The sequence below is a fragment of the Equus asinus genome, chromosome 28 (genome assembly GCF_041296235.1).
Source record: "Equus asinus isolate D_3611 breed Donkey chromosome 28, EquAss-T2T_v2, whole genome shotgun sequence".
Classification (NCBI taxonomy): Eukaryota; Metazoa; Chordata; class Mammalia; order Perissodactyla; family Equidae; genus Equus; species Equus asinus.
Window position 1 is genome coordinate 34,327,747 of NC_091817.1, and position 15,387 is coordinate 34,343,133.

A 15,387-nucleotide genomic window follows, 5' to 3' on the forward strand; every position below is an offset into this window, starting at 1 on the left:
CATAAAAATATGAAAATGTGAATGTTGAAGGATAGCGAACGTTTGGGATAAAATGTTCATGATTTTGCTGCTTTTTCCCCCGCTTCTAGTTGCTGGATATATTGGATTTTCCCCATCGTCGGCGCCATTCTCTTAGGTTTCTTGTATCGTTACTACACGTCGGAAAGCAGATCCTCCTGAGGAGACCTTGTTGGAGTCTGGAAGCATACACACGTGGAAGTGGAAACTAGAGACTTGTTTGGAGGCTGCAGTGGTGCCCTCTTCCCGAATCCTGCCAGTTTTATTCTTCCCCCTTGGAGCCCAGACGGTTGGCCACACATCCACCTCAGAGCCGGGGCCAGTGTCCTTCATCTCTCAGAGCCTTCCTCCCAAAGCACCTGCCCATTGTTCTGTGTCCTTACCACTGTTTCCTCTCTCCACTGGTTTCCACGAACGCCTTTGCATTTCAAAACTGTCTTTTATAATTACAATCCATATGTCCTAGTGACATTGCCCTTTGGTAAAAATGCCTGCTTTCCAATACTTTGATTGCACATCAGACATTCTTAACAGGGCAGCCTTCTCTGCTTTTGAAGCTTTTCTTTTTCCGTTTTTCTTTTAAGTAAATTAAAAAAAAAAAAATTCTGACTTAATTCTGTTGTTTATCATAAGGGGTTTAAATTGATGAAGTCAAGACTTAAAACACAGCCGCCAAATGGTCTTCCTTGTTTCTATTTGTTGAAATTGGAAAGAACCATGTGATCAACCTTGCCCTCCCAAGCGAGTGTGGCAGGTAGCTCTCGCCACCCCCTGGGTCCACCAAGTGGTGCTGGACAGAAGCATGCTTCACTTTTATTTCTGGGGAGTAGAGAGAAACAGGGAAAGGGAGAGGTGAATTGAGGTGATGGGGCAAATTCGTAGTAATCTTTCTTGTGAAAAGTAGTGCTTTAGAGAAAGCACCAAAGATTTCATCCTTTGCTTTTGTTTGGCACCAGTTTCTCGCCGTCTTCCCCCCCAACCATCTTTTACTGGTAAAATATAAATTCATAATTATATCTGTAGAGCTTTACCATAGATTTTTGCTGCTTTTTTGTTTATCGATTATCAAATTTTTTATTCCCCATTTTACAAAATTAAGAGACTTCAAATTGATCAAAGATACAATATTTGATCTTTTGTTTGCTCCAGTAAAATACCCTCCACACTAAAGCGGCATTTGAGAGGGGGAGACTGTGACGAGAGAATGTGTTGCATTTCATCTGTATTTTATCTCTGTGGCTCCAACTTTGTCTCTGCCGTCCGTGAAACCCATCCTAGACCCAGGCCTTCTTTTGATCTCCTGCTGATGTGATGTCACTTTGTATTATAAAAACCACTTTGGGGTCCATTTACTATTCTGCTGTGGTTTTGTTGTTTTTCCGTGAGAATAAAAAACTCGGAGTTTTTTTTCTCGGATGTGTTTCATTGAGGAGTAGCTTATTATTTAAAATTATGTTACTATTTCTTCTTGGCTCAGGAATTTCTCTGGCATATTTGACTTTACTTTTTTTTTTTCCTGTGGAAGCACCTGAGGAGACCTCAGTGTCCTGGCTGTTTTCTGCCAAGAGCTGTTTGTGGTGATTTTTCTCCCCATCCTTTGAGGATTACCATTCTGCTTGTGAGCGGTTGTCATGTGCAGCAGGGAGCAGCTTCGCTCCAGAAGGACCACGGGCACTGCTCAGTATTTCCTCCCCGCTTCCAGCTTGCCAGCGACTTGACAAGACGGGAAACTGCCCAGCAAACCAGTGTCTGCCCATGCAAACTATTTAAGAAAAAGTTCAACCCAGGTCTTGTATCCTGTGATTTAGCAGTTGAGTGAATTTAGAATTCATCAAAATAATATTAACCTTGTATTTGCACATTTGAATGTGACATTATGGAGTAATTTTAGGGGATTTCTGACTGACTTTTATGTATCAGATATGGTGATAGTCAAACTTTTACCTTTAGAAAATGTTTTGTGTGTATTATAAGATGCCTCTTCAAGACAATTTATTGAAAAAAAACTTTGGTTATTATATAAGAAAAGTGATGTGACTATTGATGCTCCTCTGTTTGAAGGCTAGGAAGGGTTGCCTTGAATAAGAAGTGGTATATAATTGCTATAATAATTAGGTTGCATGATTACATGGGGCCATTTTGCAGTAGAAATAAAGAACAAAGGAGTATTGAGGAGCTGGAAAGGGAGCATTCAAGCTAAAACTAAGCCAGAAGATAACTTGGACCAATTAAAAGTGTGCTGGTAGGCTCCAAAACTGAATGGAAAACATCTGGCTTATAAGAAACGGTAAAGAATGATAGTCTTAAGTAAAATTGGTGTTTTTGATATTTTTAAGATAAACCACTGTAAAAAGTATGTTTTTCTATTTCATATTGGTTGTCTTTTTCTGTTTATAGCTGGAGCCAGAGAAGTAGACTTTCAGACTTTGTCTCTGCCTTCCCTGAAACCCATCCAAGACCCAGGCCGTCTTTTGATCTGATGCTGATGTGATGTCACTTTGTATTATAAAAACCACTTTGGGGTCCATTTACTATTATCCTGCTGCCTCCATAAACAGCCAGGTGACAAGTAGAGCTTGTATGAGAGTTTGCAGAGGTTTTTCTAAACAATAAAGTAATACAGTATGTTAGCCAAATCCATCAAAAAGGACTTTTGTTTTAGGAGGTAGCCTTGAATTCTGGAAAAACAGTCTCCACATTAGTAGGTTGTGAAAACCTCTCTGGAGAGCAAGTGGAGCCCGTCCCTGTTGGCTGACCCCGGCCCCTAGAGCTAGTCTCGGGGGTGTTTGGTGGTTTATTCCTGAGGAAGACTGACTGCGACTGCACCCCTACTGTACACATAACGCCTGGAGATCACCAGAGGAGAGCATGAGGGAAAGCTTATGCCACCAAAATAGGGGTGTTCGTGCTGGGCCTCCAAAATCTTTAGCTCCTGTCTCTCAGGAATTGGTTTTGGTTTCTGAATGACTTCCACGTTTCTAAAGACGAGAAAGCAGTGGGGACAAAGTTTATATTGTGTTTAGTTCTCAGACAACTTAAGCAGAAACAAAAATTCATTGGAACCTGTAATATGAGCCTGTAAAGTTCTTCCAGCAAGTTGTCATAAATGCATAGGTTGTGAAATAAGATCATTATTGAGTTTATGCTCATTTGGTTCCGATATGAAGCAATGAAAAATTCTTTACAGGCCAGGTATGTCATTACTTACGGTATCTCATGTTGAAAATCTCAGGTGATATCTATCTGGTTAAATTCCATTTTAGGAGATTGAAATGCTGAACACGAATGTTTATTACTTCCTTCCCCAGGAGAAATGGATTCAGACATGTCTTGTCTCAACAAGAGATTGATTTTTTTCTTTAACCATCTCATTCTGTTGCCAAATATCACAAAAGTAATGGGGAGGTTTAGTCACATTTGGCTGCTGTGCTCTGAAAGAGCCCAGTTTGGGGTGATCTCAGAGGGAGTTTCCAAGAAGCAGAGAAGTAGTCGTCAGGTTACCTACCCTGTGTCTGGCATTTTACTCTTGAGTTTTAGGAGCTGCTCTTTGCCTGCACTTAGGCTCTACATTTGCTATTTGGGCAGAACGTAATTGTGATTATTGGTGTCCTTTCTTTTTACTTCACCCTCAACTATGAACGAGTAATAATAACATTCCTTTTGTGTATTCAATAATGGAGTTTGTTTACCTATTTTATTTCAGCATATTTTGAACAAAGATCTTTGTCTCTTTCTGCTGGAATGTGCACACAGTGAATGTTTGTTGGAACTACACACAATAAAGATACTGTTTTCCTTTTCTTGCTCTGACTACAGTTATTAAAAGAAAAGTTGGTTTTTGTTTTGTTTTTAAAGTAGAAGTGTTGGCTGTATAATCCTCAGGTGTTCTGGAAGAAAAGATTTGAGAAGCGTGAAAGTCGCCTGTGTCTGTGCTAATATTGTGCCTAGTGTAACTCGATGGGGAGTTCTGTGGTTCTTCAGGATTCTTGCTGCTGCTCTTTCCTTGAAGTGAGTTGCTCATTTCATAATCGTGAGAGGCAAAAATTAAGACTTTTGCTGTATTAATGGGTGTGAAGTGGCAACTAGGGACACAGGTCGGGAGTTCTGTTTTCACTGAAACTGTCTGGTAAAGAGAAGCCAGTGCGGGGGTGATAATATTTTGTTATCTGCAATGCCAGTCTTCAAATGACTGTTTTTCTTGGAAATAGCTAAATTGTTAGGGAAAATTAAACACTGGGATTGAAATTCTAGTGACTGTGTTAATAAAACAAGGGAAATAAATCCTTTTGATAATTACCTTTAAAGCATACTGATAGCCTTCTAACATTGCTAACGAGGCAGCGTTCATTAGGGCTTGGTTATTTTACTATCACATGAGTTGAGGATGACCAACAGGAAAGGACGGTCCTGTTCTTATTACTTGTGTTTCAATCTAGTGTTTAATCTTCAATCCTAATAACTTACATCGTTGCCCTCTTCCTCATGCTGAGTGTTTGCCAGGTACTTGACAAATCCTGGCTGATTCTTGAAAACCCAAGGTAGGAGATTGTGATTCCAACTATGTAAATTTAAGGTAAGAAATACCAATACAATTTACTAAATTGTTGGTAATTATAGGTAATATTGGTAACGACATTAATTAGCTTAATAGATATCTATACTGTGTATTTCAAGGACCACCCAGCTTTTAATCATATATATGCCAGCATTTTAAGAACTTAATTCTTTTATGAAGCATTCAGGAGAGACTAGAGTCACTTTCAGATGAAATATGAGGACAGTTGTAATACTATCATTTAGGTGCCGTCTGCTATGTGCTAGGCAGTGTCTTCGATAGCTTACAGACGTTTCTGATCCTGACTCTTAGCGTGTCCTTACACAGTAGATGGGGTATCCAAATTTTACCAATGACTTGACTTGCCTGGGGCCACACAGCTAAGAGGAGAGCTAGAGTTTAAACTCAAATCTAGCCCTAAAACTCTCAATTTCCACTTGCGGTGGTTCCCATATAAAATCTAAGCTCTAGCTGTACTCCAATAATATGCTTGATATGTCTGCTACTAATTCTCATATCTAGATGTTTCTGTGTATGGTTAATAAAATGGAATCAATAACGTAATCATTTTCTTAAGTAAGTTCATACTTAAAAATAGCTGCTGTCTCAGAAGTCCCTGAAAAGTCTTGGTTGTTGAAGAGAATCATATTGATTCAGTGGAAACCACTTATTTAAAATGCCCCTCAGTCCCTTGCAAAACAGTCTCTTGAAACGATTTATTGAGAATTTAGATTTGAACCATTGTTATTAGAAAAGACTTTTGATAAAAGTTAGCCTATAAGGATGGAGAGTTGAGGACTATTAGTGAAAGCCTTAGCCAGCGTAGATGGGAAGTTCTTGCATAACTTCACCCATCCCATCACCCACTCTAGGATCCTGGATAAGATTTAACCTGGTAATATATATATGTAAATCTGTAATTTTTAATAGGAAGTAATTGTTAATTGATTGGCTTGACCTTCGCTGCTTCTGAACCTCTCTCTACAAGTCACGTGGAAGTTTGAGAAATGGAAATCTACTTCGTGCCATGTAGCAAGATTTGGAAACTGTCATTTCCAGCTTTTGAGATTGTCATATCATGAAAAGATGGTTCAAGTTCACTGGAGGAAGCACAACATAATGCAGATAGAAATGCTGTCTGTTACAAGTGTGACAAATGGCATTTTTGACCCATCAGTGCCAGTGTCAAAACAGTTTCGTATTGTTTGCCCTGGTCCTAATCTCTGTGACCGAAACATTGATATTAACTTTAGAACCATATGGACCTGGGAAAAGAAATTTTAAAATCGAGGTGCTTGAATTTTGTTTTTCCTTAAAGAAGCTTAAACTTTCGTTATCTTTTTTCTAGTTTCCTCACCTAAGTTTTTCAGAAAGGGAGGTGGCACTACCTTACAGGACAGTAGGATGGTGTCTGCAATAGAAATGAATCTTCTCACAAACTTGCCCAGTCTGATTTAATTACCCATGAAATCTAATCAGGAACAAATAAAGATAGAAGTTGGGAGAAGCTCAACCATGAATAGCACAGGGAAGTGAGCTTTCCAAGACTCCCAATCTAACCCACTTGTCCTTCTGTGTCTCTTAAAAAATTTTTTGGATTTTTCCTTATCTCTGACTCCAACCTCCCTTTTGCCCCTCTTGAACTACTGTGCCTTCTGTTTTACTCAAATGACAACATCTCAGCTTTGCTTCCCCTCATTTTTAAGTATTGTGGTAAAATAATTTACCTAATGGTCTGACCTGGAAAACATTTGGAAGAAATAAGGCTGATTTGTTTAGAATCTGGACCATCCATGTAAACTAAGGCAGTCCTGTTTGAGCATCGTCATTGACTGTTATTTAAGGCTATATTCTACCTCTGGACCTTTCATGTATGAATCAATAAATTTGCTTTTTGTCTTAAGCTAGTTCACCTCGGGTTTCTGAGACACATATCCTGACTACTATCGCCTCTGCAACTTGTCTGACCTTAAAATGCGTGCCTTGCTAATATCTTTGTAAGGGTTCTGCCTCTCCAAATACCTAAGCTCTCATAGGGCAGAAACTGGTTTTTTATTCCGTGCTAGTTGAATTATCTTTGGAAAGAAGAATATTCTTTACTTAAGATACACACTCTCATTATTTTTGTCGTAGAATAAGATACAGAAACCTATTTAAGCTAACATAGGTAAAAGGAACTTTTCATAGGAACTTGTCTTGAATCAGTGATGAATGAGAATCTGAGGGAACTGAAGGGTCGGAAGCACAGCTGGACCTCATGAGGAACTAGGACTGGGAATCAGAAGACCAATAGGAATTAAAGTGGCTACGTTAGTTTCCAGTCCAAACACCTAATGGGAATTAATTCCTAGAAGTGAGAGTGTGGTTGGCCACATAGCATCAGAGTGTCCGCTTCTGGTCCATCAAGGGCATGGGGACCCATTCCTCAGGTTTGAAAGGGAGGGAGAGCATAGGAGAAGCAATTACCCAAGGCAGATACTATAATCACATACTTTGTGTGTGTGTATATTTTATTTAAGTGTCTCTGCTAATAGACTATACACTCTTTGAAGGAATGGTCTTCTGCATCCTTCAGAGTTTCCTCTCATTATGCTGGGCATAAGAAAGGACTAAGTTAATTCAGTATGGATTATTGTGCTGTGTCTGAATGAAGAACCGTAGCCAAATTTGTTGAAGATCCATCTAGGACTTCCAAGTAGAATTATGAGATACATCCATTGTTGCCTGCATCACTAACAACCCCAAACCCCCTTCACCCCTGCACACCCACAGACCGATCCTGTTTATCTGTAAATAGATTCAGCTGTCAGTGTTTATTGGTTTCATAGAAATATTTTTAATAAGCTTTATTTTTTAGAACAGTTTTAAATTTACAGAAAAATTGTGAAGACAGTACAGGGAGTTCCCATAAACCTGACACCCAGTTTTTTTATTAACATCTTACATTATTATGGTACATTTGTTATGATTAATGAACCAAATTGATAAATTATTAAAGTGCATACTTTATTCATATTTCCTCAGTCTTTACCTAATGTCTTTTCTGTTCCAAAATACCACATTACATTTAGTCATCATGTTTCCTTAGGCTCCTCTTGACTGTGACAGTTTCTTGGACTCTTGTTGCTGATGACCTTGACAGTTTTGAAGAGTAGTGGTCAGGTACAATGTAGGCTGCTCCCTATTTGAATTTGATATTTTTGCTGTGATTGGACTGAGGCTGTGGGTTTGGGGTTGGGGGAGGCTCAGGAGGTCAATAGCCATTTTTATCACATCAGTTCAAGGGTACATACTATCAATATGATTTATGACTGTTTATTTTGACCTTGATCACCAGGCTGAGATAGTGTTCATTAGGTTTCTCTACTATGAAGTTATTCTTTAGAAGGAACCTTCCCCACTGTTCCATACTGGAAGGAAGTCACTATGGGCAGCCCGCATTTAAGGAGTAAGGAGTTATGCTCCACCTCCTTGAGATGGAGTATTTACAGAAATCATTTGGAATTTTTTCTGCATGGGAGATTGTATTATAGAACTTTATACTTAATATTTAGAGTGATTTTGACCATCCTAAATAAAATAACAGTAAGAGGTTTCTGATTGAACATAGCAGTTTGAACAAACTTGTTTATTTCTGCTCCCTTCCAAAAGTCACGCAATGATGAGAGTAAGGAATAAACAAAGACATAAATCACAAGGACAAAGTGAATGAGAGTACACCTCAGTTGATGCAAGATCTCAAGAAATTTTTGGAAGATAGAAGGCCAATAAACCTAGAAGAGTATAGAAAACAAATTTAAATGCCTACAGGAGGAAAAGCCTGAAAAAACACGAGGAAAAGCCAACACAATGAAGTCACACCACAGATCCCTGAAAAACTCATACAATGGGAAGCACCAGTTAGCTCTGAGGGTAAGCAGTGTTGTAAACAGTGAGTTAAACTCGCTTCCCCACTCTCACCCCACGTCTCTGCGCAGCTAGGCAACTGTCCCTCTCCTCTGATGAAAGCTGGAGGTTTAATCCTGGGAGAAGTTGAACCTGAGAGGATCTTGATGTGATTACAAGGCAGAGATGAGGGCAGTGGTGAGTATGGACCTGAAGATGGATATTAAATGGAAGTTCATACTAGTTGCTGAGACACCCTCCAGCCCACCCCCTTGGCTTCTAGAATACCAGCAGCCAAGATTATACCTGCAGGCAGGGGCTAGGAAGATTCCTCTCTGGAGAAACTCACCAGTCCAAGAGAAAAGATCTACAGATACTGACATTTGGTAGCTTCCACATGGTCACTCTGCAGTGAAATCCTTCAGTCAATGAGTTCTGCTGATGCAAAGCATCCGAAAAGGTTTTTAGTGCCTTGCTTGCTTAACAGTTAAATTTGAGTGGATAGCCAAGGGCTATCAACCATTTTGACCCTTAACATGAAAAAGAGACCAAAACAAATAGGAAAAAGGAAGTCAGAGGAAGAGAGAATGCAGAATAAAAGAAAAAAACCTGATAACTTAAGAGAGATGATATTGTATACATGAATACAAACATAGGATGCTATTTAAAAAGTAATGTTCAGAGAATAATAATTCTAGAAATTACAAAATTTGAGGCTACCGATGAATGCTAAAGTTAGACAAAAGCTTAAGAAGAAACAGGATATTTACATTTCCTCGAAGTATTTCCCCTAAAGCAGTTACTAACTACAAAGGGAAAAGCAGTAATTTTACGGTGAAGAAAGGTGACAGACAGCACCTTAACCAGGTGATCAAGGTTAACATCACCAGTAATAAGTAACACATCGGTATCATGTACCATTGAAATGCTACACTGAGAAGGCACATCGCCTCTGTTGTATTCCCCCCAATTCATAACCTCAGTCTAATCATGAGAAAACATCAGACAGACCCAAAGTGGTGGACGTTCTGCAAACACTGACTGGTATTCGTTAAAAGTGTCAAGGTCATGAATGACAAGGAAAGACTGAACAAACTGTCATAGATTGGAGGAGACAAAGGAGACATGACAACTGAATGCAATGTGGGATCCCGAAATAGAAAAAGGACATTAGTGGAAAAACTGGTGACATTCAAATAAAGTCTGTAGTTAACGGTGTTGTTGCAATGTTAAACTTCTTAGTTTTGACAATTGTACTTTGGTTATGTAAGATGTTAACGTTAGGGAAGTGGAGTGATGAATATATGGGAACTCTACTATCTTTGCAAGTTTTGTAAGCCTAAAGTTATTTCAAAATAAAGGTTTTTGTTAAATGAGAGCAGAAATAAAGCAATAGAAGAGTTGGAAAATAAAAACAAGGAAATCTCCCACAAGGTGAAACCAAAAGGAAAAGATAGAAAATGTGAGGTTCATACCAGGAGATACCTATCCCAATTAATAGGAGATCTAGAAGTGAAAAATGAAGAAATTATCACAGAAGTAATGCAAGAAAACTAATCATTATGATTTTTTTTCTTTTTGAGGACGATTAGCATTGAGCTAACACCTGCTGCCAATCCTCCTCTTTTTTGCTGAGGAAGACTGGCCCCGAGCTAACATCCATGCCCATCTTCCTCTACTTTATATGTGGGATGCCTGCCACAGCACGGCTTGATAAGCTGGGGTGGGGTGGGGGGGTAGGGGGGACGGTTGGGGAGGTAAAGCAGAAAAAAAAGGATTGGCAACAGTTGCTAGCTCAGGTGCCACTCTTTAAAAAAAAAAAGAAGATTGGCAACAGTTGTTAGCCCAGGTGCCAATCTTTAAATAGAAAAAAATAAAAAAATAAATGTCCTGCCCCATGTGTACTGCCTGCCATCATGTGATTTGTAACGAGGCAGGATTTGTCGTAAGTGTATACTGAAACATTGTGTCCTGTACTTAGCATAACTGCTAACAGACACTATCCCAATAACTTTCAAAAATATGTTTATGACTCAGTGCCCAAACGGGCAATTCAGAGAGGAAGGATCATTGACATTTAGAGGAGAGAGGGCGAGAGCTGCTGTGTTTATTTTGCCATGGTCAATTTATTCTTTCCTCACAGAGCGTTACCTACCTCTAACCTTGAACCTCCAACAGCATGTTCAGCCACAAATCTCCACAGTTTATAACCCTTGTTACCATTTAGCAGTATAAAGCATGTTTATAAATGAGCTGAGCCAGACATTTTCTATTTTTATTACATGGGTAGGGAGTACTGGAGTGGATTTCTCAACAGCCATCCCACCCTAGATGATGTCTAAGACACTTGCGGCAATCTCGTCCCCCTGGTCTGGTTGGTTGCACGCGTGACCCAATTCTCACCAGTGGGATGAGACCTCTAGAAGAAGTTTCCTCTCCAAAGAAGGAGTCACAGAAAGAACTGCTGTGGCTGTGCTGCTGCTGGCCTGAGAATGAAGGAAAACCAAGATGGCTGAGTGGAGAGAAGCAAAGAACATGGGGCTTTGTTGATGCAAACTGCTGATTCAGTTAACCCTGAAGGGCGCCCTACAGTGGGACTTCCATTTATGTGGAGGCTGTAAATTTTCTTATTGTTTAAGCCCTTTGAGTTGGGGTTTCTATTACTTGCAGCTGGAAGCATCCTCACTGATAAAATAATCTTTAAAGGAGTGACTCATGGGGAAACAATCCTCTCAGCTTCTGATTAACTCTGGCCTCCAGGGATAATTATCTGGGCCATCAGATACATAAAAAATATGGGGGTCGTAAGATTAAAATTATAGTGGTTATGTCTAGGGAGAGGGTGGGGATAGTGACTGGAAGAGGGCCTGAGGGGGGCTTCTGGAATGCTGGTAATTTCCTGATCTGGGGGGTGGTTATATGAGTGTGTTTACTTTGGGATAAATTCATTGAGTTGTGTACTTATGATTTGTGTACTTTTCTGCATCTAAGTTATGCTTCAATAAAAAAAAGTTTACTAAAAAATATTATGTTGTGAAGCTGGCCTGGTGGCATAGTGGTTAAGTTCACACACTCTGCTTTGGCGGCCCAGGGTTCACTGGTTTGGACCCTGGGTGCGGACACACACACCGCTCATCAAGCCATGTTGCGGCAGCATCCCACATAGAAGAACTAGAAGGACTTACAACTAGGATATACAACTATGCACTGGGGTTTGGGGGTGAAAAAAAGAGCAGGACTGGCAACAGATGTTAGCTCAGAGCCAATCTTCCTCATCAAAACGAATACATATGTATTATATTGTAACCAGACCTCCATACAAACTGTTTATATCTTTATGACTGGAAGGATATGAATGACATGTCATGGTCACTTTATTAGGCAGCCAAATTAACCTATAGGGATATGCTTTTATAAACTTCCAGAAGATTGTTGTAAAGACCTCCTGTCAGTAGTGTGTGGCCAACCCACCCTAACCTTAGCCAAAATGTTTTCCCTTATTGTTCGGATGGGAGGCCTCAAAGCCCGACAAATGAAGGATTTGATCATTTTTTAGAATCCAGTCACAGCAAAGATTGAAAACCAGAATAAAAACTAACAGATTGGAGTCTGTTCATGTAGAGCTTCGCCAAGCAATATTCTCAGAGAGGCATTTTAGTTATGGGATGGTCCTCTCCAAGGAAACCACTGGGTTTGGAATAATGGAACCATGAACCTCGCGCAGCCTAGCTTGTTGAGGCTTCTAGTTCAGGAAGGAAGAGGTGTAACTTGCTTAGTCAGTTGTTTGTGGAAGAATCTATGGGTTTTGGGGACCAAATTATCTGGAGAAAGACTTGCCTCCACTAGAGGAAAGCCAGCTAAGGAAAGTTACCATAAATCGTAGCTCACAGAGTGGAATTGGACTTGCGGCAGCAAGACCCTGGGAATATCAATCTTCATGAGGGAGAGGATTTAGAGAGTAATCACATCACGAAACTAAATGGGAAATGCGGTTAGTTGGTGGCCAGGTCCATGGAATTCAACTTTCTTAGAGATGTCGAGCTCTGTCCTGTTTGAGCACCCACATGGATCCACAGCAGTGGGAGCTCATCAGAAGAATGTGGAGACTTATTTATGTCCTGCCTAACTCTTCAAGGTGCTTTTACATTCAGCATATCCTCATTACAACCTTATGAGGTAGGTAAGTTAGATAGGACCATAAGAGAGACAGCGACTAAGAGAACAGGCTTTAGAAGCCAACAGACCTGGGTTTGAATCCTGTCTCTGTCTTAGTGGAGTGGGGTGTGCAATTTACTTAGCCTGTGTCAGTGGCTGTCAACTGCACGGGACATTTGGCAATATATGGAGACGTTTTTGATTGTCGCAACTGGAGGAGTGCCATTAGCATCTAGTGGGTAGAGGCCAGGGATACTGCTAACGATTCTACAATGCACTAGACAGCCCCCACCACAAAGTATTGTTCAGCTCAAAATGTCAATAGTGCTGCTATTGAGAAAAACTGGGTCTTGTCTGAATCTCAGTCTCTTCATCTATAAAATGGGGATATAGACATTACCTCGATGGGTTGCTGTAAACAGTAGATTAAATAACAGTTGATATTGGGTTGTCTGTCCTTCCACTCTCCCTTGCCCCCATTCTAGGAGCTGCCTTTTTGGGGCTATCCTTCTCTACAGCATTAGATTTCCATGGGTGACTGCCAACCATTCGCAGTCCCCACTTGGTTCATGGTCTTTTGGCTCGCATGACTCTGCCGCTTTGCCACAGTTGATTGGATCAGGGGTGGGCACTGGATCCAAACAACAGCAGTGAGAACTCTTTCCCCCAAGGAGCTTTGTAATTTGTACTGAGAGGTTCCAGGCTCAGTCTGGCTGCTGTCCTGAGTGGACAAGATACAAACCTCGGAGTTGTGGGTGGTCATTTACTCACACGTGGACCAAGATGCAAAGACAACCGGCTTATAGCAAAAGAGAAGAATGCAACCATTTCAGAGAGAAAAGCAGCAACAAGAGAAAGTTCCCAGAGTCTGTTCCCCGGCTGACCCTGACCTGAGGGTCTGTAGGCCGTTTCTGTATCCTTGTAATACTTTTTACTTAAGCTGGCTTTAGTTACGTGTTCCTTGTGCCCAAGGGACACACAATGACTACTGATAACATGTCAAAGTACTTAGCATGGTGCCTAGGAATAGTAAGCCCTGAATAAATGGCAGTTGTTATTATCATCCTCATTTTAGGGATAAAAAAGTTGAGGCAGAGAGCTTAAGTAATTTGTCTTGTGTCACACAGCTCTTTAGTGGTAAACCTGACCTGGAATCCAGTGCTCCTGACACCTAAACCTGGGTTCTGTCTGTCTGTTCTTTAGTTGTGAAACAGAACTTTCAGAATAGTACGTGAGTCAGTAAGTACCTATGTAGAGTGAAAATAATTCAGAGTGAACCCCACTGTGTCCATCCCCCAGGACAAGAACTAGAAAACTGGCTGCAGCTCAGACCTCCCTGTGTCCCTCCCTGACACATCTCCCTCGCTCCCTGCCAGAGGTAACCAATATCCTGTTTTTTTGTTGAAATAATTTTTTAATAGTTTTTCCACCTGCATTTGCATTTCTAAACTCCGTGGTTTAGTTTTACTTGTTTTGGAACTTTATGTAAATGAAACTGTACTATACTTATTCTTTTGTGACTTGTTTCTTTCAACACTATGAGAGGCCCATCATGCTGTTATGTGTAGCTGTAGTTCATTTATTTTCTTTGATGTATAGTCCACCATGTATTTATCCAAGCTGCTGTCAATGGACATTAGATTATTTCCAATTTGGGGCCAACAGTATTACTATGAGCATCCTTGTTTGTATATCCTGGTGCGTATGTGCAAGAACGTCTCCTGGGTAATGACTAGGAGTGGAGCTGCAGTGTTTGAGACTTCCTTTGCTCCACATCCTTGTCAGTTTGGGTTCTTTCCCATGCAGATGCCAATACTTGAGGCCACAAGATAAACAAAGTACTGTGTAGTGCTGGGGATTTAAAACACAGTATTCTTCCTCAAAAAATTCAACCTAGAGCTACCAGTGACCTAGCAACTCCATTCTTCAGTATATACCCAAGAGAATGGAAAACATACATTCACACAAAAACCTGTACACGAATATTTATAATTGCATCATCCATAATAGCCAAAAGGTAGAAACAGCCCAAATGTCCAACCACTGATGGATGGGTAAACAAAACGTGGTGTATCCACTCAGTGGAATATTGTTTAGCATAAAAAAGAATGAAACACTGATACATGCTATGACATTATGCTAAGTGAAAGAAGCCAGGCACAGAAAACCACATATTGTATAATTCCACTTATATGAAATGTCCAGAACAGGCAAATTCATAGAGCCAGAAAGTGGATTAGTAGTTACCAGGTGCTAGGGGAAGGGAGAAATGGGCAGCGACCCTAATGGGTACAGGGTTCCTTTTTGAGGTAATGAAAATATTCTGGAATTAGATAGTGATGATGGTCTCACAAGTTTGTGAATATACTAAAAACCACTGAATTGTATACCTTAGAAGGGTGAATCTTACGGTATATGAATTATATCTTAATAAAAATGTAAATAAAAACACAGTATCCTTGTCATTCATTCATTTATTCAGAATACATGTAGTGAGTACCTAAGACATGCCAGACATTCTTTAGCACATTGTTGGGGAAGCTGGTCAGTGAGTTAGACGTGGCTCCCGTATTGGTCAGAACTTCTGTCGGGCAACAAGTGGCACCTTCCAGAGGGACCGTTGAGGAGAATTTAATGAAGGGACTGTTTGCAGAAGTGTGGGCAGGGTTAAGAGATCCCTGGTGAAGGGATGGTGAGGCACTTCAGGGTTGGCAACAGATGGCAGCCATTACCACCCGGGCCTGGCAGGGCAAGCGGAGAAAGTGGTTACCAGA

General features: G+C 40.4%; 1 protein-coding gene across 2 annotated transcripts in view; it reads left to right on the forward strand.

The window, feature by feature from the left end:
• The window catches only part of CYB5B (cytochrome b5 type B), a 33,139-nt gene extending 29,320 nt beyond the window's left edge, over positions 1–3,819 (forward strand). The window contains exon 5 of one of the 2 annotated variants that reach the window (XM_014827696.3): positions 90–3,819. In XM_014827696.3, coding sequence (XP_014683182.1) covers positions 90–180 — 91 coding nt within the window. In that variant the 3' untranslated portion in view covers positions 181–3,819. The remainder of the gene's footprint in view (positions 1–89) is intronic. The other variant, XM_014827697.3, reaches the window with a different exon arrangement.
• Positions 3,820–15,387: the final 11,568 nt, after the last annotated feature.